The sequence below is a fragment of the Corythoichthys intestinalis genome, chromosome 6 (genome assembly GCF_030265065.1).
Source record: "Corythoichthys intestinalis isolate RoL2023-P3 chromosome 6, ASM3026506v1, whole genome shotgun sequence".
Taxonomy (NCBI): Eukaryota; Metazoa; Chordata; class Actinopteri; order Syngnathiformes; family Syngnathidae; genus Corythoichthys; species Corythoichthys intestinalis.
In genome coordinates, this window is record NC_080400.1 from 57,775,147 (window position 1) to 57,797,362 (window position 22,216).

The 22,216-nt window shown below is 40.8% G+C and overlaps 2 protein-coding genes across 5 annotated transcripts in view; both read right to left on the bottom strand.

Annotated features, from left to right (window-relative positions):
* Positions 1 to 19,153, bottom strand: part of nlrx1 (NLR family member X1) — a 41,162-nt gene extending 22,009 nt beyond the window's left edge. For 2 of the 4 annotated variants that reach the window (XM_057839592.1, XM_057839593.1), the window contains exons 1-7: positions 18,889 to 19,153; positions 18,715 to 18,788; positions 18,223 to 18,285; positions 9,090 to 9,202; positions 7,982 to 8,372; positions 5,748 to 5,979; positions 989 to 2,156 (exon numbers count right to left, since the gene is read on the bottom strand). In XM_057839592.1, coding sequence (XP_057695575.1) covers positions 989 to 2,156; positions 5,748 to 5,979; positions 7,982 to 8,372; positions 9,090 to 9,202; positions 18,223 to 18,242 — 1,924 coding nt within the window. In that variant the 5' untranslated portion in view covers positions 18,243 to 18,285; positions 18,715 to 18,788; positions 18,889 to 19,153. Of the gene's footprint in view, positions 1 to 988; positions 2,157 to 5,747; positions 5,980 to 7,981; positions 8,373 to 8,490; positions 8,674 to 9,089; positions 9,203 to 18,222; positions 18,286 to 18,714; positions 18,789 to 18,888 lie in introns of those variants that run through there. The other 2 variants (XM_057839595.1, XM_057839594.1) reach the window with 2 other exon arrangements.
* A 1,391-nt stretch (positions 19,154 to 20,544) lies between these two features.
* Positions 20,545 to 22,216, bottom strand: part of LOC130917124 (uncharacterized) — a 103,469-nt gene continuing 101,797 nt past the window's right edge. Inside the window, exon 12 of the mRNA XM_057838211.1 lies at positions 20,545 to 21,281. Coding sequence (XP_057694194.1) covers positions 21,127 to 21,281 — 155 coding nt within the window. The 3' untranslated portion in view covers positions 20,545 to 21,126. The remainder of the gene's footprint in view (positions 21,282 to 22,216) is intronic.

Here is a 22,216-nt window from a genome sequence, read left to right on the forward strand (position 1 = left end):
TCGCGTGAGTTGCATTGAGCCACTTCTGGGACGCGTAACATGCGGCCGCACTGCGACTGGTGTGTATTGGCTGATTGACTTTAACGCCGGCATTTCACTGCGTTCTCGCGGCGGCCACGTTGTCGCGCCGTTGACGTTTCTGGGTTATACTGTCCACAGACCTACCGTGTTGGTCCTCATTATAGTAGAGAGAAGACAGAGTAAATATAATCTACACAAAGAAATTGTAACCCGATCGACTCACAGCCTCGAAAAGTAAGGGTTACATTACGTCAAAAATTCGTTCGGTACGCCTCAGTTCTGAACCGAGCACCACGTACCGAAACGGTTCAATACAAACACATGTACCGTTGCACCCTTAGAATTCTATCAAAACTTATACAGTATATATAAATGGAACTCCGTCTGTGTGTCTGCATGCAGCTTAGGCGGAACAATCGTCACGAGATTACTTCCAGAAACAATTATTGTCGTAAGTAAAGGTACCAATGTAGTTTCGACAGCCCTGCTGATTTATTGCTAATATGAAACCGTTTTTTATTACAATAGTTTGCATACATTTTTCAAAACATATGCTTTCTTGGAAAACTTTTTTTAAGACTAAAACCTTTAAATTTTTGCAGACGAAAAAGAAATCTTGAGTATTCATTGACGAAAACTAGACAAAGACTATCCCTTTTTGAAATGACTGAAATATAACGAAGACTATGTTTTTTCGTCCAAAAAACTAAGACGAAAATTTAAACGGCTGCCACAAAAATCACTGAATCATTTGTTTCAAAACTGGTGGCAGTTTACAAAAGAGGCTAGGGGGGTTAGGGTTAGATTTTTGAGTAGAATAATTAATAAGATAATCGGATCTAAAAAAAAGCTTAAGCTACATGACTGAAATGATCGTATTCAACTTTTGGAAATACGTACAAGGCACAAGGAAACTAGAATTGGCAGGGTATTGTTGGTATAGACTAAAAAGCATAGGAAACATTACCTCGAACAAGATATTTCCGAAGAGCTCGTGTGATCTGAGCCACTGTGTCACTCTGGATGTTACAGCCAAGATGCTGAAGAAGGACTCTGTTGCCATAATGCAAGAGTCCACCCATGAAGATGGGGTACAACTCAAAAGGCTGCGCCTCCATCTGCTGTTTTGACTGTGGACCATGCACTCCCAGGAGGTTTTGCTCCATCTGATCCAGAACGTCCTCATTGTAGCTATCTTCCTTGCGGAACAGTTCGGCTGCCATCGTCCTTGCGATATTGCCCTTGTTTCGAGTACTGATTTTCTCGTACAACTTTGGAAAAAGCTTGATTAAGTTGAAGACTGCAAAGATTCTGAGTGGGATGAACTTGGAGAAGATATTAACAATGGCACTGACATCCTCAGTTGCCTGTCCAATGGCTACGGACACCTGCTTGGTCAGCTTCTCCAGAGCGGACTTATTCTCCCCTAGTACTACATAGAGTGCCGCCAAGTATTCCTGCATGGCTGGAACAGCAAATACATATCGCCTCCCATCATGTTCACAGAGTTCCGCGGGTAAATGTTTACAACTTTCAACACACGGAGCCAGAAAAAAGTCTAGCACGTCAGTTCTGAACACAGCCAGCTGACGCAACTCCTCGTCCGTCTTGGTCTTTCCTCCGATCCACTGCTCGAGCTCCTGTTCTGAGAATGAGGTGCGTTTGTATGCCACGCCTTCGTAGGCCAGTTTGCCAACTGTGCGGACGACATACAGCATTAAAGAACTGTGAATGTCCTGCTTGGGTGCACTTGCTCCAGTAGCTTTGCTCAGTACCTCCCCTCCAAAGTTGAGCCTGAGAAAACTGGTGTATATGCCAGTCAGAGTGCGAATAGGTGCCTTGGCATCAGTAAAATGCAGGAAGTGCAAGGTAGCACATGTGAGCCAGCAGTAAGACGGCAGAAAGCAGGCTGCGGCCAGCTGGCTTTCTCTCTGTAGATTGAGGTAAAGTAGCTCTACGAGAGCCTGAGCATCATGCGCCTGGACGCTTCCCCCACTCTGCTGGAGGAGGCGGCTGGTGAAGTAGGCACGCTGACGGTTCGGGTCGTTGAAGCCACAAATCTGTGCATAGCGACTCACATACTTTGGAGGGATACGGTCCAAGGCAGACAGTCTGGTGGTCACTAAAACACTGGCCTGAGAAACAGAGCAAACAGGCCGTTAAAAATACCATCATTTTAAAGAGGCACTGTACGCAGTTTCCAATACTTTGAACCGTTTCATGCATTTGTGTCACGTTTCTCGGGCGAGCAGGCAGGCGCAGTTGAAACAATGCTTTGATAGGTGAAAAAAAGTACAAACAAAAGACTGCGGGATCCAAAAACTCGAAGGCAAACAAAACCCAGGGTACTAAAAAAAGACAGGGTATCAAAAGTTAGCAGGGGCAGGGGAACACAAGGGCTTGGATGCAGAAATAGACATGAACAATGCCGCAACAAGAAATGAACAAAAACAGGGAGCTTATATACACAGACAAGGGGTAACTAGCAGTGTTGTCACTAACACTAATTTACTAAGTAATACGTTACTGTAATCTGATTAAAGTTACAGTAGTTTCCATAGTGTCTGTGTGTTACTATTTTGTTATGACCTCATAACGTATGTAGAATGAAGAATATCGTAGTCATATACGGAGATAAATGAATACAAAAGGTTAGGTTCCCATAGGGCCGAGCCCGATTTCCCGGCTTCGGGACCTCTGTGCGAACACCCCTGTTTCTCGAGCGTTCCCCCACGGCGTGCGAGCAGAGCCAGGACCCGAATACGCCGCGGCGAACCAGTCGTGGCGGGCGGATTATCCGGTACGAACATAGTTGCCGCCGCCGATACGAGACACGGTTTGTTTTTTTTACCGAAATGTTCCGAGAACCAAAGCCCTGGATAAAAAAATAATACAGTTTATAGGACCACCATTCTTCATGAAAAAGTGATGTCCAGTAAGCAAGCTTATCATGACGGCACAGTGGTTCGATGATAATTTAACATGGAGAAAATGAAGTCAGCCAGCCAATAATGCATTCAGTATGTAAAATGACGAGCGGTCAGATGACTTTGTAACACTGCCTTTATTTTCGGCTTAACAAAACTCAGGCACAAAACAACACGCACGCGGATGCGAGCTCCAACTCCGTCCAAATAGTCCTGCCGTGTATCAGTTTAGCTGCTGTAAAGCAAATGTCGCGAAAGCCGCAAATGTAAACAAAGCGCTGCAGAATGGGTACATGACATCTCGCTCTTTTGAGTTAATCATTTTCACAGTGTGCAACAAAGCATGTACAGTGCCTTGCAAAAGTATTCGGCCCCCTTGAACCTTGCAACCTTTCGCCACATTTCAGGCTTCAAACATAAAGATATAAAATTTTAATTTTTTGTCAAGAATCAACAAGTGGGACACAATCGTGAAGTGGAACAAAATTTATTGGATAATTTAAACCTTTTTAACATATAAAAAACTGAAAAGTGGGGCGTGCAATATTATTCGGCCCCCTTGCGTTAATACTTTGTAGCGCCACCTTTTGCTCCAATTACAGCTGCAAGTCGCTTGGGGTATGTTTCTATCAGTTTTGCACATCGAGAGACTGACATTCTTGCCCATTCTTCCTTGCAAAACAGCTCGAGCTCAGTGAGGTTGGATGGAGAGTGTTTGTGAACAGCAGTCTTCAGCTCTTTCCACAGATTCTCGATTGGATTCAGGTCTGGACTTTGACTTGGCCATTCTAACACCTGGATACGTTTATTTTTGAACCATTCCATTGTAGATTTGGCTTTATGTTTTGGATCATTGTCCTGTTGGAAGATAAATCTCCGTCCTAGTCTCAGGTCTTGTGCAGATACCTACAGGTTTTCTTCCAGAATGTTCCTGTATTTGGCTACATCCATCTTCCCGTCAGTTTTAACCATCTTCCCTGTCCCTGCTGAAGAAAAGCAGGCCCAAACCATGATGCTGCCACCACCATGTTTGACAGTGGGGATGGTGTGTTCAGGGTGATGAGCTGTGTTGCTTTTACGCCAAACATATCGTTTTGCATTGTGGCCAAAAAGTTCAATTTGGTTTCATCTTACCAGAGCACCTTCTTCCACATGTTTGGTGTGTCTCCCAGGTGGCTTGTGGCAAACTTTAAACGAGACTTTTTATGGATATCTTTGAGAAATGGCTTTCTTCTTGCCACTCTTCCATAAAGGCCAGATTTGTGCAGTGTACGACTGATTGTTGTCCTATGGACAGACTCTCCCACCTCAGCTGTAGATCTCTGCAGTTCATCCAGAGTGATCATGGGCCTCTTGGCTGTATCTCTGATCAGTTTACTCCTTGTTTGAGAAGAAAGTTTGGAAGGACGGCCGGGTCTTGGTAGATTTGCAGTGGTCTGATGCTCCTTCCATTTCAATATGATGGCTTGCACAGTGCTCCTTCAGATGTTTAAAGCTTGGGAAATCTTTTTGTATCCAAATCCGGCTTTAAACTTCTCCACAACAGTATCTCGGACCTGCCTGGTGTGTTCCTTGGTTTTCATAATGCTCTCTGCACTTTAAACAGAACCCTGAGACTATCACAGAGCAGGTGCATTTATACGGAGACTTGATTACACACAGGCGGATTCTATTTATCATCATCGGTCATTTAGGACAACATTGGATCATTCAGAGATCCTCACTGAACTTCTGGAGTGAGTTTGCTGCACTGAAAGTAAAGGGGCCGAATAATATTGCACGCCCCACTTTTCAGTTTTTTATTTGTTAAAAAAGTTTAAATTATCCAATAAATGTTGGTCCACTTCACGATTTGTGTCCCACTTGTTGTTGATTCTTGACAAAAAAAATTAAATTTCATATCTTTATGTTTGAAGCCTGAAATGTGGCGAAAGGTTGCAAGATTCAAGGGGGCTGAATACTTTTGCAAGGCACTGTACTTACACTTACATGTGATTCATTCAATACTGGGTTCCACACCTCACTTTGCTGATTTGTGTCAGCTCCACCCAGTCTAATCACATCCTCTTTGACTAGCTTCCCCTCCTCTTTCTCCTCGGTTATCAGGGCCACCGCATGGTATCCACTGGTAAATATAATTAGCTCACGAAAGCACCACTATGTTCATAGGCATCATGCATAAAAATGTATTTCTTATAATTGTTTGTTCTTCCCCTCTTCTGTCTGCTCCCTTCCTTCCTTTCTCTCCCCTCATCACCTCTTCCTGTTCACCGCTTTCTCCTAATGAATAAAACAATATACAAACACAGTGGGGGTGTAACAAACTCCCATGTGATAGATTAAAACTGTTCAGACCATAAGGACACTCAGATTCCCATTCTTTGTGTCAAAGCAGCTGAACAGGACAGATTTGGGGGAAAAAAAGCCTATTCAGATCAAGATTTGATTCTGAACGAGAGGGTTGCTTGATGTCTAATTATAATCCGATTGCCGCGCATCAAAACAGTTTCTGTATATTTGACCAGCCTGCGCAAGTGCAAAGTAATTTCTTCCGATTGAAAGTGTGACGCCCGAGTGTCCATTAAAACATTGCATCCGATCATAATTTTAATTCGAACGCCGATTAGATTTAAGAAATTTTGTCCAAGTAAACAAAGCCAGTGAATACGCCCTTATTCTTCATTTCAGTTCAACTCATTGTGATTGTGATTGTGATTTTTGCCATAATCGCACAGTCTAACTTATAAAAAGTGCATTTTCAGCAAGCTGCATATTGTGAAATTTTCCATACTCCTTTACCTCTGGGAGAAGGTACTTGCGAAGAAGGTTGACCACCACCGCACCAGAGGGCAGCGCCTCATTTGGATCACTGCAGAGCTCTGTGGAGCCAATCCGGAAGTCAAGTTTCATCTTTTCCATGCCATTGAATAAGAAGAGTACGTCTTTGGCTTGGTTGCCTTCGCCACTTAGTAGAGGGGTTTTTTTCAAGTGAAGGTATTTCCTACTGACCAGGTCCCTCAAAGATGCAACCCTGATTGAAACAGATCACAAAAAAGACAAAAGTGAAATTGTTTGGCACAGCTACTTGAACTGAGTCGTTTAATCAGAATAGTCAATTCCACTGACTTCATAATGCACTGACGGGACACGGGTCGCGGGGGCGATTCAAAAGGGGCCTATCTTCGTCAAATAAACTTTTTCAGTTGAAAATTTTTGTGAATTCTGAATTCTTTATAGATATGGACGTAAAACAGTCTCGATTCTTGGTTAGAAGCACAAAAAAAAACAAAAAAACGTGCATGTAGCATTTATTTTACGTAAATATAGAGAACTATGAGGTTAGTCAGTAAGGAAATTGGCGGCCGCCATATGTAAAAAAAGAGCTTTTTCTGTTAAAAATTCTAGTGAATAAATGCTTAAATTTCTGAATTCTTTACAGATATGGACGTAAAACAGTCTCGATTCTTGTTAAAAAACACCAAAAAAAAAAAAAAACGGGTAGTTAGCATTTATTTTATATAAATATGTCGAATGTGCTGCTACTTATGTCACTGTGGCGGCCCCCTTAGTACAACAAAGAGCTTTTTCCGTTGAAAATTATGCACTTCTCTTTCGTCATGCATGTTGTATTAGTAATGGATTTTTTTTTCTTTTGTTCGCATCGCTTGCAAATTCTTTAATCCAGCGAGTGTTCATGTTTGATGTGTCACCTTTTAACCACAATTTTGCGTTGTGGAGAAGACTGTCAATGTTTTATAACAGACTAAAGTGGTTAGTACAATGTCTTTTTTCCATTAGTCTGAATGTAGCAATGCTAACTCTTGAAATGTTTAATGTAGAACTGTTTACTTATTTTGTGTATCTGAACATTAATTCCACAGAGTGTTGATGGCCAATAAAAATCTGTGAAAGCTACGGGAGTCAAATATGTAATCAACACGCCCCTTGTGCCGAGTGCACGCAGCACACATGAACGCACACACGCGGTGATAAATAGCAGCCGGGAAAATTACCGCCCTCATTTTCATTTACCGTGCGATAATTTCACTTATTGCATATCGCGACAGGCTTACATACATGCGTGTTTTTGGTGGAAATAAACAATTCAGTGCTTGCACTCCTATTCCCGTCCAGTAATTGGCAGCGCGCAGCAGCATTGCCTTGCAGTTTGCACCAATCTGAGAAGAGATTTACGTCACCCTATAGTGGTTGCTCGGATTAGTCCTTTTATATATTAGTCTGAAATTTGGGCTCATTTTGGCTTTGACTGCAAAGACGGAGGCATGAAGTATTTACAATCCTGCATTTAAACAGCTTTGCGCTAAAGTATGTTTGCACAAAAAAAAAAAAAAAAAAAAGAGAAAATGTTATTATGAAAGCCATATGTTGTTCAAACATAAAACAAAAACATTTTTACTAAAGTGCTGGATGGGGTTTCAGGAATATATCGATACAAATGTACTTATGTCCATTTTGATTTGTTTTTTTTCTAAAGTGATATACAAATATTGCAATATCGTCTTCAAGTGTAGTTTCGGGATTAATCAGGATCGAATCGTATCGTGACCTGTGAATCGTGTTGTGAATCGTATTGCCAGATATGAAGCAATACACACCTCTACTTTCTATATACATATTTTGGTTGGGGAAAGTACTGTTTACCAATATTTATTTATTTATCTAATTATGTGTGTTAATGAGACTTACTTGATTGTACAGTAAATATTGCTCCAGGCACATCAGCGTCAAATAACTGAAATTTTATTTGTTGTGTCATCATTTTAGTAGAACTGTCATGACTCTTATCAAAATTCATTCACATTCTGCGTTGCTCATCAAACACTGCAATACATTCCTGTTTATCTAACATAAAAGGCAGGGTACTACTTATTCACAGGGATGATAAATACAGAGCATTCAGGCAAAAATTGACTGACAACTAATTTTCAAGAGAACCCAACTTGCATGCATTGACTTGTACCCAGAGAAACAACACACAAGCACAATTAAACACTCTACAAAAAAGGTCTTACTTTGTTAGCTCGCCAAGATCTTCACAGGAAAATGGAATCAGCAGTTTGAAGTTTGTCAGCGTGGTCCCTGCGCACCAATCCAGCACTAGCTTTCGGACAACTGTGCTTTTTCCAGTTCCCACCGCTCCGTACAGCAGTACGTTGAGTCCTCGGTCATGGTGCTGGTCTTCATTTATTTCAAAAAGCTGCTCCACGGTCAAGGCGGAGCCAGAAGAAGCCTGGATTTTTACGGGGGTGCTGAGAAGTCCCGCTCTTTCCTCTGGCTTCCTTTCCAGGATCAGTGGATCCACATGCATCGTCTCTGGGCTAAAGTAGCCTCCAAACTGTTTCTCCTCCTGGGGAAGATGGCTGAACCATAAGAACAGCTTCCTCCTGTGGATCTCTGTGGGATCTACAAACAGTATTTTAATTTGGTGTAAAGAAATAGCTTTCATCTTAACCAGGCAAATCAAATTAGTTTTTAATTTGTATGCAGTGAAATTACCTGATATGAAACTGATCATGCTTACCTCAATGTCCAATGGAATTGAGCCAATACTTTAAAATTTGTATCACAGGTGAACCTCGATTTCATCCACTATCGGAACTTTCACAGCCTGTCTTTCCTATTTTCAAGGCATTTTTAGGTCACTTCCGGTTGAGTTTGACTCACTGCCTATTCATTTGGAGAGATTCCAGTGTCACTTCTTGTTCTGTATCCCCAAAATCAACAGGAAGTGACTGAAAATCAACAGCAAATGACCTGAAATGCCCCACAATCAAACTCATGGGTTGCCATTGACGTCCAATCCATTTGAAGTGAGAGGGATCGCAGCAAATGATCATTTGCTGCCACCCTCCCAGTTTAAGTAAATTGGACATCTACTAGTGATAGATACAATTCAATTCACAACAGAAGGATGAAAAGAGCTCGTTTTTCTGTTTATTACTTGTATATTAGAAAATTGTAGACTGACCTGACCCATGTATCGATAATTGTTATATCGCCATATTGTGAGATAATCGTTATCATGAGACTTGTATTGTATCATATTATGAGGAATCCAAAGTTACCCACTCCTAATGCTAACATCAGGACAGACATTTTTTCAGGTAGTCTGCTTTTTACCTGCTTCAATTGTAGTGGAGCAGACCCTCTTGCAGTACAACGCAGCACCGGGGCAGAGACAAACATCTGCTCTCCTCTTCCACTTCCAAACAATGAAAAGGTGATTCAAATGTCTGAAAAAAAAAAAGAGCCTTATTATTTTTGGTCAGCTCAGCAGAAAAACATTGTTCATTAACTTTACAGGATGTTCCACTTACTCAACTTTCTCACAGTAGCTTGACACCTCCTGTTTTTGACAGTAAGCCTGATTCACTATTATTATTATGCTTCAATTGACAGTAAACAGCTGCAATGTGCTCTTTGCGGGAAAACTAGTATGTGTACTAAATATATGTTGAGCATTCAGTCAAGTCAGATATGGGAAGTCAACAGGCTATTTACGCCACGTCCATAAACAAGCAAGAAAGAAGGTTTTTAATCATGAATTAAGGCAGGGGTGTCCAAACTTTTTGCAAAGGGGGCCAGATTTGGTGTGGTAAAAATGTGGGGGGCCGACCTTGGCTGACGTCCTTTACGCAGAACAATATATTTAAGGAAATTTTAGCAAGCTATTCTGTGTGTCACATTTGCTTTATTATTTTTTTTAAATGAATAATTTCAACATTCTCTCAACTAGAGTTCTCTTTCGACTCTCGAGCTCTTGCGAAATACTGCTGCTGTGAAATTAAACTAGCTTCAAAAGTTGCTTCAATTTCTCGCTGCATATCGTCCCCGTAATTTTGTCGTACACAGGCATGAAAATGGGCCAGGGGTTAAAAAGGTGAGAAGGGTGTGGAGGAAAAATGTTCCAGTACACTGTACACCCCAACAAAATATTGAGCTCTGTCGACCCACACTGTGTTTCAGCAGGGCCATGCAGAGACCGGTGGAGGGGCGGGTGCTCGTAGATCAAAAGGGGCACATGAACAAGTATTTAATACACCTTAAAACAACATAACTTCAATTTTAACCAGCTTTAGATAATAATTGGCTGTGACTGTGACATACTTTAATTGGGAGGGGGCAACAGTGAATAGAAATCAAAACTGTCATCAACACTTTCTGGCTGTGATGCTACTTCCCGGTTTTCACTTATTGCTGCGGGTTCTGGTCCCCATTAACCGCGAAAAACGAGGGATCCCTGTATTTCTGAAAAGCTTTAAGAAGCAGGACACATTCCCACCACTCGTCGGGCCGGTGTTGTGCCGACACCGGCCGTCAGCTCAAATCCAAGCCGAAAATAACGCGTCTCCGGCGGACGACGGGAGCGATGTGAGGCGCCCCTTCCATCCGAGAGCATGCCGCTTAATTTGACTCAACAATGTGTTTCTTCGTTTGTATTACCGCTAAATACACAAGCTTGACGCCAATTTAACGGGAGCTATTTTTTTTCATGGGAGATTTGGCTAGCTCTGGCAGTGTTCAACGCAAGCTGCAACGAATGGCAGTAAATTTTTTATATCGCAAAATGTGAAAACGATTGAAACCATTACTCACCAACTTCAATCTGCTGGCAAATACAGGCAAGTGTGTATGCTGCGCTCTGGTCTGCCCCGGTGTGGATAAGGCCTGCTTTTTGTTTTCGCAGCTTTGCAATGCAACCAAAGGCTCTCCGAGCACTCCATTTACAGTAAGGAGAGTGCGCGCGTTTGGAATAATGGAACGCAGCTTGGGCCATGATTGGTTCTCGTCAGCGAAGCATCTAGAAGGATTTGCTGACTGTGTTCTTAAGTGCTTAGTTTACGTACTAAGTTAATCACATGATGATAATAATAATGCTAATTAAATAAAACCTCCCGACCCCCCCCCTCCCAAAAAGAATTTCTCCTCGGATCTACGCAATTCACGTAGGTCGCCCTTTTTGACTTCAAAATGGCGAATTTCGCCAAAAGGTGAGAGATTTTCATGCCTGCGTACATGTCAGCGTGTCTTGTTTGGTAATATCGCCTCACATTGAATTCTTTAAAAACAGCGACTGTCTCTTTGCAAATGAGGCAGACACAGTTGTTGCTTATTTTATTGAAGAAATAGTCCAATTTCCACCTATCCTTGAAGCGTCAGCTGTCACAGTCAACTTTTTGTTGTTGTTGATTGTCGCCATTTTAGAAAATTGGAAGTCAAGGATCACACGGGGTAATGTTGCTTGGAGTCCTGCTGCCTTTTAGTGGGTAAATGAGGAGCAGCATTTAGTGTGTAAGCTACTTCATATGCTGGTAGCAGTACTGCTGACCAATTTATTAAGTCTGTGTGCGGGCCAGACGTTATTGATCTTATGACAGAGGCTGGGGGTGCCGGATGAAATTTGACCACGGGCCGCATTTGGCCCCCGGGCCGCACTTTGGACATGTCTGAATTAAGGTTTTAGTGCATTTTCTCATTACAGTACAGTACTTTATTTAATTTTATTTGAGAAGCAGATGTCACATCCGGTGAATATTTGAATTCAAATTGAATCTTCCTTTTGAGTTCTGGGGTCTCTTTCTTTGACAAACCTATTCTGACCACAAAAGCTTCATGTCACAGAGCATACAGTTTACAGTACATTCAATCATTAAAGTGCGTATGACAGGATAAAAAGTCTTAAATAGCAGTATTATGTGAATTAGAATCATACTTTGAGCCGATTCGACTATATACAACAATTTGGCAAAGCGCAGATGACGATTTTGTGGTGGGCGGAGCCAAGGTAGCTGAGAAAGGAAGACTACGGTTATTAGGATCTTATTTCATTCTTGATCATTTTCTGTTAAAATTTCAGATAGATTTGTGTCCAAAATATGCTCTGCTATCATTTTGAAGTCACTTGCTGTAGTATTTCATAGCACTTTTAAAATGCCTTGTGACACGAAAAAGCATGTTTATTTCATAATATACGCGGTATTTTATGCTCCTGAATGAAATGGACCACTTGGATGTGTGAAGAAGCGATCAATATATTTATTCAATTTTTTGAATACCGCGCTACGAAAATGACAGACTTTCGGCTTCGCTCTTGCACTGAGGAAGAGGGCGCTGTGACGTGTACGGGAGAAGGAGTCCTCTTCACAATACAGCCGTACTGTTGTTTGAGAAAGACAAAGGATTCAGCTGATTTTGCGGATTAATTCGTTTATTTTTAAGTTATATTTAAGTTTCCCATTCAACGGTGGATATTGGCCAAAACAAGCCCTAATACTGTGGGAACATGGGACGTACGAGGAAGTGAGTAAACATTGTGCTTTGTATTATGTCAAACACTGGGATCATTTTAATATGTAGGTGGCTTGCATTTTGTGGCTGACATGCTCCTTCGGCCATCGGCCGACGACCGGCGGCTTGTCGCACATCCCCCCGCCGGGAGAGCACTATACTCGGCTTATTGCCCTCTTCATGTGCCCGGTGTTCTGTCAAATTTTCCAACTGATCAGAAATTGCAACTTTGAGTTAAAAATAGCTGCGAATACAGCGATTACAAAGTAAACACTACAAACTCTCTTTAAATAAAGGACTACTTACGTTTGATCCTGGATGAGCATGAAAAAAGCTCACCTCATACACATATTGTCATGTTAGCTGCATGGCAACTGCAGCCGCCCTCCTATGAGTCTCTCGCTTTTTAGGACTTCGCCGTGTAGTAAAGCATTATTTTGCCGGATTCGTGTTAACCATTTGGCAGCTACACCCTCCTCCGACATTGGCCGGTTTGTCCGGCAGTCATTGTCCAGCTGCTTCCCCGCAAACGAGTCCTCTGCCCTCAGCAGCAGAACGATGAGCTCTAACTTGTTTGCTGCCGGGCGGGTTGCCAATCGGCAAAGACAATCGACAACCCAGTCGTCATGTGAGATTATCCGGGCTAGTTATGTGTAATTTTCTGCTTTGAAGACTTTGAAACATCATTTGGTTCTGGTTAGCATGTCGGCTAGCTGTCACGCCGGGTAAGGGAAATGACATAAGCCCGACTTAGGTGGCATAAAATATCCTTCGGGAGGCAAGACAGTAAAGGTGAAGTCGACAGTTCTGACCATTATGGAGTAATTTTGTCATGTCGTACTGAATAAATGCATTTTTATTATTTCATATTCCGTTTAGCACAAGACTTATTTGTCATGACTATACCATTTATTTAGCAATTGGGGAAAAATACTTCGATAAAAAGAATATTCTGTAAAAATATTGGGAGTAGAGAGACTGAAACAGACATTTTGCGGCTCTCTTCGTCGCGTTTTCCTCGTTCTGAATAATTCCCCCTCAATGGGCTGAATAGTAAAACCGATGAGCCCATTCTCCCACTGACGACATCCACCTGTTGGGGACGCCAGAGCCCTATAATGGTGGGCGTGACTAACCGGCAGATTAAAAGACTAATTTCTCATCATCTGCGCTTTGCTAAAGTGTTGTATATAGTCGAATCGTCTCAAAATATGATTCAAATTCACATAATAATGATATTTAAGACTTTTTTTCTCTTGTCGTATGCACTTTAAGTTTGACGTATGTGGGAAATCCGTGGATACTTATAACGTTAAAATCGTATGACCTGACAATGTGCACAAAGGAACACATCAATATTCATGCTTTTATTCGTGTTGTCCTTGAAGAGAATAAAAATCGTGTGTTGTCCTTGAAGAGAAAAAAAATCGTGTCTTAAATGAGAATAAAACTCAGCTGGAAATTTGATAATATGAATGGCAGCAAACCGAAAGAGAAAAAGAGCCAGCAGGAGAATCTTTAGCAGATGAAACGTCACGGCGCTCTGTTCATAGAGCCTATAAAAGAGCTTGCATGTTGAAACAGGTAAATTAACATACCTCTGAGGCGTGTACGAGTGGATTTACCAGAGCTGAACACATTATCACCCTTTATTTAAAATAATCCCTCTTCAAGGCTTCTCACAGAGAACACATGCAGGTTTTTGTTCTATATGTGTGAGAACTCTCATTGATATCCCTAACCCTTCGTATGCCATGAAATGCCAGCACTTCATCTAACACCCACGTAAACCCATTCACACGCATGCACTTAAAATTTCACCTTTAAGGCAGCTGTCACATTGTTTACACGCTAACAGTTCTGGAAATGTCGGACAGGTCTGTACACTTCGATATGTACTAAATAAAGAATTATGGGTTGGCCGTACAGTACATGCTCCACAGCAGGACTTTTCTCATGAAAACGCATATGACTGAGTGTGCATTCAGGACATTTTTAGGACTTTTTTTTTTTTTTTTTTTTTTAAATGACATGCAATGAAAGTACAACACCAGACATGCCAAAGAGGGAAGTACAGTCATTATTACAGAACTAAAAATGTAACTCAGTTGTTCTGTAGAAAAAGGAGACACGTCTCTGTCCTGGCTGTTTCAGTACAAAATCCCTACCGAATCAAACATGACGCTTTGACTTTTTTTCCCCCTCTAGATTTAATAATATAGTGGTATCTCTACATACGAATTAAATTCATTCCAAGACATGGTTAAGTTAAGACCAGTAAGTCGAAATGGTGGTATGTCGAGCGGGATTCTCCCTCAAGAACACATTTTAATTCAATTAATTTGTTCCACAGCCCAAAAAACCGATGCAGTTTGGTGTGGCGTTGTTTTGGCCGCATGGGCATTTCGAACAATGATCTGCCTCAGCGAGCTATCAGTAAGCTAAACCATGCTAGGCATTATGGGAAACGTAGTTTTGAACTGATACGTTTGGAAACATGCTGGTTGAATTGTTTGTCAGTTTATTTCGGGTATTGTTTGTGTGCAATCTAGAACATTGAATGAGAATATAAATTGAATGGGAATAACAATTCGTCAAGGACAATTGTCGTGATAGTAATTTACAAAAATGTTTAGTTGGCACATAACCTACTGTGTGTATATGTATTGACTGGACAACATTTCCATGGGTCTGCATTCTATATATATTATTATTATTTTTTTTTTTTCAAACTGCATTTTTCCATCCAGAGTGAGGGGGCACACTTTAAATATATTAAAGTGATATAGGCATCTTTGAGTGAACTTGGAGTAAAATTCAAGTAACTTGAGGCCGGGCTGAGTGTCCTCTTTTTTGGAAATCAAAATATGGTCACCCTAGTCTAGTATGCTTTAGATATAGATCAGTCCTTGGATGTCTCAGATTTCTTGGATCGCTCTCTGTTTGCACTTCAGAATGTTTCTTTAGTAGTTTTTGAAAACAAAGGTTTGAATGGAACGTTGTATCACCTGAACCAATACATGTGAAAGTTTGAGTCAATAAAGATTTATTTTGCATTGATCATTTAGCTTAGCAACTGATTTGGTTCATATTTGTGAGAAATGTAACCCTGCCCACTGTTCAATAATCTGTTCGGTCTTATTCATTAATGTCCCGACCAATGCTGAGACAAAACCTACACCCTTATAAGCACATCCGCCTCATATGAGGTTCTTGCGCTCACATCCCCAAAACAACATGTAGGTAGGCTCAATAAACACTCTCAATTCTCCAAAGGTGTGTTTATGCGTGTGAAAAGTTGTTTGCCTAGATGTGCCCTGCTATTGGCTGTCATTCGGTTCACAGTACACCCCGCCTCTTGCACATAGTAAGATGGGCTAAGCTCCAGCACCGCCATGGCCTTCGCGAGGGTAAGAGGAGCAGAGGACGAATGAATAGTTTACTATAGTCCCTACTCACATGACGTCACAACCACGCTTCCGCGCCATATTGTCCGTCTACTCATCGTGTTGACGCATTACCGCTACGTAAATTCCTCCTATTATGGCGTGTTTTTCTGCTCGTTAACATTAATAATCAAAATGGTGAAGGCGTGTGTGGCGGTTGGTTGCAAGAACAGAGAAGATAGACAGAGAGACTTGAAGCTCTACCGTATTCCAAGAGACCCGGAGAGGAGAGCGAGATGGACTGCTGCAATTCGACGAGAAAACTGGGCTCCAAACGATTACCACAGATTATGTAGTAGTCATTTTATATCTGGTATGATGCATTTAATATAAATTTAGAGGGTTTTGGGCTGACAACCACAATTAAGATCATTGTGAGACTAATCGCCGACAACATACAGTTTCAAATTCAAGATGTTTATTTCTTCCACCATCATTACATTTTGAATAATATTTAGCTGGTACTAAGTGAAAGAAGCTGGCCTCGTCTACGGATCATCAGTTAAACAGGTGTGTCCAAACCAGGGGTCGCGTTAACCGGAAATTTTCCGTCGTTGACCGTTTTTTTAAAACTGTGACGGAAAAAACTGAAGTCTGTCAGTCATTTTGACAGGTTGCAATTCACACCCCAGACCACAGGGTGGCGAGTTAGCATATTATTTGGCTATTGTCTGTCTTAATGCATGACGTCGTTGGCTATTCTGTCAGAATATTGTAGTGTAACCGGGGTCTGGCGGCGGCACCGTGATTGACACATCAACGCGAGGTTCTTATTGGTGCACCCGGTGTGCCAGCGCGTCATCCAATTGATGGACAAGATTGCCGCCTGTGTATAGACCCCAATCACATGACGTCACAACTCTGCCCCCCTGACCGGAGCCGCCATATTGTGTGTCAGCCCCTCATGTTTATACATTACCGCTACGTACATGCTTCCTACTACGGCGTGTTTTTCTGCTCGTTAATATTAATAATCAAAATGGTGAAGGCGTGTGTGGCGGTTGGTTGCTGTAACAGAGAAGATAGACGGAGAGACTTGAAGTTCTACCGTATTCTGAGAGACGCGAAGATGAGAGCGAGATGGACTGCTGTAATTCGACAAGAAATCTGGGCACCAAGCGATCACCACAGACTATGTAGTAGTCTTTTTATATATGGTAAGATGCATTTAATATATATTTAGAAGATTTTGGGCTGACAACCACAATTAAGATCATTGTGTGACGTTGGTGATTGGGGTCTATATCGTTGCCTCCTTTTCTTTGGGGGCGGAGTTGTTGGCGGTAAGCAGAGTAAAAAGGGAGAAAAATACCACGACTTCCGTGTCTAATTTTTCGCCGCCAAGCAAGCGTTACAATATTAATTAAAAATGAATGAAAACTAAATACTATTGAATATGTCATCATTAGCATTTTAAAAATTTAAGTGACGGGTAAAAATAGACTATGACCGGATTTTTATGACCTGTCAGTCAAAATGACAGACAACGAAAATGTCTAGCGCAACCTCTGGTCCAAACCTTTTGCAAAGGGGGCCAGATTTGGAGTGGTAAAAATGCGGGGGGCTACCTTGGCTGATTTACATAGAACAATATATTTAAACAAATTTTAGCAAGCCCTTCTGTGTGTCACATTTACTTTATTTTTTTTTCATTAATTCATAATTTCAACAATGTCGCCTTTGTGGCGTTCTCTTTCGACACTTGGGATCTTGCAAAATACTGCTGCTGTGAAATTAAACTAGCTTCAAGTTGCTATTATTTCTCGCTGCGTATCTTCCCTGTAATGTTGACGTACATGTCAGCGTGTCTTGTTCGGTAATATTATCGCGTCACATCGAACTCTTTAAAAACAGCAACTGTCTCTTTGCAAATGAGGCAGACACAGTTGTTGCGTGTTTTATTGAAGAAATAGTCCAATATCCACCTATCTTTGAAGCGTCGGCCATCGCAGTCACCTTTTTTTTTTTTTTTTTTTTTAAATTGATTGTCACCATTTTAGAAAATTGGGTCACACGGGGTAATGTTGCTTAGAGTGCTGCTCTTAAAGTTTTTCAAACTTTCGTGAGAATAGGCTGATTTTGTGTGGACAAGTTAGTTGTAGATATCAGGGTAGCAGATGTCAGGCAGAGAGGGCGAAGACAGCGGGTTGAAAAATATCGATTTAGGCATCAAATATGGATCTGGCGAATGGATAGACTGAAGCTTTTCCACATAACGCCTTTTATGCAACGCATTCAATGAGTTTACAGCGTCTGAAAGCACCGGGGCGTCCATGAATTGCTCTATATACTGAACGACTAATTGAAACCATTGAGAATAGGGCTAAACAGAAACGGACAATATGGCGGCCGGATACAGCGACACGTCATTCTGTGACGTTGGTGAGTAGGGTCTATATATTTAGCACTTAACTAATCTAGCCATTTGCAAATTTTGCACCATCCATATCTTGTCAATGCGTCAGCGAAGAGAATACGTGTAGCATTATGACTGAAATAAAAGAGATCATTAAACTTACCGCTGCAGCGAGGCGCTCATCTTTCAGCTTTCCTATAATGCAGGTGGAAACGGAAGGTTTAAGCTGTAAAACAGGCCAAAGCACAACAAAGTTATAACAAGACATGAGTACATGATTTTGCCCTTAAATACCTGCAACATGAAGCAATTATCAGAGAATCCCAAAACATGAAGAAGAAAAAAAGATCCCAATGAAACCTTTTTTTCAAATTTGTAAAAAGAAAAGTCAAAATGAATATGTCTAATAAGCGCTATGATATCTATAGCCTAACCCTTGCTAAATCCTGTTTGTTTTTCTCATGGAACCTACAGTGCATGTGTTGACTTGCATCCATCATTTTTTTCCCCCAAAAAGAATTGTCAAAATTCTGAATTAGTCTCAAAATCATGAAATTCTAGGTGTATCAAATGTGATACGTAGGGCAATAAAGGGTTAAAAATATGTGTACATCTACACTGGTTTGGGAAAACAAGTTTTTTGGGGCATCCTTACTCGCAGTCGTTCTCCCGTTAGACGTGAGAAGTTAGTCTTCACCCTCTCACGCTTTATGAACTTTAAACCAGCAGCTGCAATGAGAAGGTCACTCACAGTTTGCTTTCAATGCTACAGTGTAGAAAGCTAGTGTTAAATGAAGCGACAACGAGACTTATTTAACCATAGCCTTACCGTCTGCACTCTCCTGCCTTCAACAGTGCCGTAGTTGACAAAGTGTCACCGATTTAATGATTTTCCACCATCTCAGTCAGAAGACGTGCACTGCCTGCTGAATCCGGCGAGCCCTTGTAATTCTCTTCCTTAGAAGGAGGCGCCATCAGTTGGCATCCGCAAGTCGCTTCAAAATAAAATAGAATGTCTCCAATAAATAAAATAATCAAATAAATCGTAACATTACATTATCGTATTCATCTACTTAATTAACCACAGACCTTCGCCACAGCAGAAACTGCAATGAGGTTTATTAGAATATGAACACTATATTCATGTTTTTTTAAAAAAATTATCTTAAACTACAAGAGTACCACTGGGTCAAGTATTTACACCAGCGTGTTCTAAGTCATAAGTGTTCGTTGGTTTAAATGCAAAAAGAGCAATTTACATTAAATTGCCAGTGTCTATTTTAGTGGTTATTTACTTACCGGTTGAGTGAAGTGAAGCGCCTTTATTTTTTAAATAATTCATGACGAATGGATACGTTTCCTGCCCTAATTAATTCAATATCATTTCAAAATAAAAAGTCAGAAAATTTGTTTCGTGAAAATGATTTTTTATAAATATGCTTCTTTGTTTAAAATGTGGACTAAATGGTGAACATAATTAATAATAATCGACGTGGTCCAAAACACTTGCGTCCCGAAACTCATACCCCCTTGTTTGCACACATAGATCATTTGTTTTTGGAATCAAGCGTGTCATTAATTACTGTTGAGTTTTCCCCTGAAAGGTTTTGAGAAGAATACATTTAATTTCCACATAATTAGTGGGCATAAGAGACCCAGGGTTGCCAGACGGGAAAGAATCTCAAGCCCATTCACAGCGTAAAATCCACCCAGTTCAACATAAAGCAGCCCAAATGACAACCAATGTTTTACCTAATCAACTCAATCTGTATTTTGATATTATAACCAGAAAATAATTAGGAATTGACGTGCAGGTCACAGCGCCATTACAGCAAAGAAAAGAAAAAAAAGAAAAAAAATCTCAAGTAAATGTAACCATCCAATAAATACTCAAGTACAAAAAAAGTATTTGGTGAAAAGACTAGTCAAGTAATGAGTAACACTGTGAGTAACTGCTAGATTTTTTTTTTTTAGCAATATTTTTTTTCCAGCACAAAGTTATCTAAATGAACTGTTATTATACTTTGAAGAAGAGTATAACCTACAACATAACCACATAAAGCAGAAAAATAAATAAATAAAAATGAAATACAGAAATGAAGCATAATTCGCTCAAAGAGCATGCGTGTCGTCTAGTGGAGAAACAATGAAACTAAAAGGATCATATCTACGGGTTTCCGTGGTCAATCGGTGCCAAATAAAAACTGGGAGGGGTTAAATCTGCTCTTTTGAGTCATCTTGACGGCTGCGCTGTCAAATACTTTTATATTTTTAGAGTGCTTTAAAGACACCACGTTATTAAAACAGGCCGGTTTGATCATAGAGCAGCAAACTTGAGTCTGATTGGTATAATGGAGTCATGTCATTACTATTGCAACGTCTCATTGGTGAAACTGGAAAGCGCCACTGTTAGCAGCGCCGGCAAAAAAACAAACTCACTCTGATATATAAAATAAAGAGGAAAAATATGACTAGTGTAGTGCCCAAAGTAGCGGTGTAAGAGTAGCGTTTCTTCTTCACAAATCTACTCAAGTAAAAGTATGGCTCAGTAAAACTACTCTTAAAGTAAATTTTTCTCAAAAAGTTACCAAAGTTAATGTAACGGAGTAAATGTAACACGTTACTAACCGCCTTTGAGTGTTATACATCAGAAAACAAAACGGTTCCCTCCCAAATTGTCAAATTTTGATTAACCTGCCCAGTGCATTTTTTTCTCGCTTGTCTTTGAAAATAGCCCAAATGGGTAACACTGAACAGACCATCCTGGATTTCAACCATTACGTTTTGCAAAATATCAGCAACATCTACATAGGTAACTATGGATCAGTCCCGAAAAGAACAGGTGAAGAGCATGTAACTAAAGAATTACAGTCGTAAAATGAACACATATTTATTACAATTTTTATTTTTGATCATATTTACATAGAATTTGTGGCATATTGAGGTTTTGTGAATTGGTGGTGGGGATTGCTTGGAACAAGAGTACGAGGGGTTATTCCATCACCGCGGTCTGTCAGATAAAAGAGAAGTTTCCCCGACCCCATGTTGACTCCTAGACATCACTGGATTAAGTCTGAACGGCCACAACATGCTTCTTTGAAGGCCCCTCATGTAGAGAACTGATGGTAGGAGGTACAGGCACCTTCTCCAGTTCCTTTTGGAACTTTCTGGGATCAGCAAGTACTTCATTGAGAACCAGCTGGATCAAGTCACTCCTGTATGCTGCGAAATTGTAAATACTGTTAGAGTATGGAGCAAAATCTAGGCCCAAAGTATTATAATCTGGGTTTTGATGAGTTGAAGAGTTGTTATTTTCAGGTTTAAATGGTACTTTTTGGTTTATGATTAGATTTTTTCCTACTTTCAAATCTTTTTTTCTCAGCTTCATTTTTTAACCTTTAAATACATATATTTTTTCATTTTCAGGTCTTTTTTTTTTTTCCAATTCTTTTATTCAGTTTTAAACTTTCGGCAATGTTATGGCGTGGGAGGCGTGGCCTCGCCTCAGAGGCTTGTGGTCTTGTAAGACAGTGTTTTTCAACCGGCGTGCCACGACACACTAGTGTGCCATGAGAGATAATCAGGTGTAAAATGCTTTAATATCGCATCGTTTAATTAAAAAAAAAAAATTTTTTTTTACGTCGTCAGGTGAAGTTGCAATAGGAAGGAAGCAGTATGTAGAAAGTTCTCGGTCGTGTGCAGATGAGTGAAGTATTGCTCGTGTCGCATTCAAAAACCGCTCCGATTTCTAGCCATTGGCCACCTTGCTGTTTGTGACAATGTGGACCCCTGCACTTCTACTATACATCATTTGATTAGACTCGTCAAGTGTCGATATACACGAAAGTGTCCTTTCCATTTTATCCATGTGACGACCGTCAATCCTCCCTGTGTGTTTTATTCCAACACATTGTCGAGGACAGCAAGGTGGCTGATGGCTAGAAATCAGAGCTGCTCCTGAACGTGACACGAGCCAACAGGGCCATGATGCCAAGCAAGCTTAAACATCTCTAAACGAAACACCTGTCGCTTCAAACTATGGACTATTTTGTTTGCCTTTGTGAAAACACAGAGAAACAGGCAACTATCTGGAGAAAAACTACAAAGGTAAATGCGAAAGCCCTCAAAGCTACTTAACTGATGCTGAACTTGTTGCT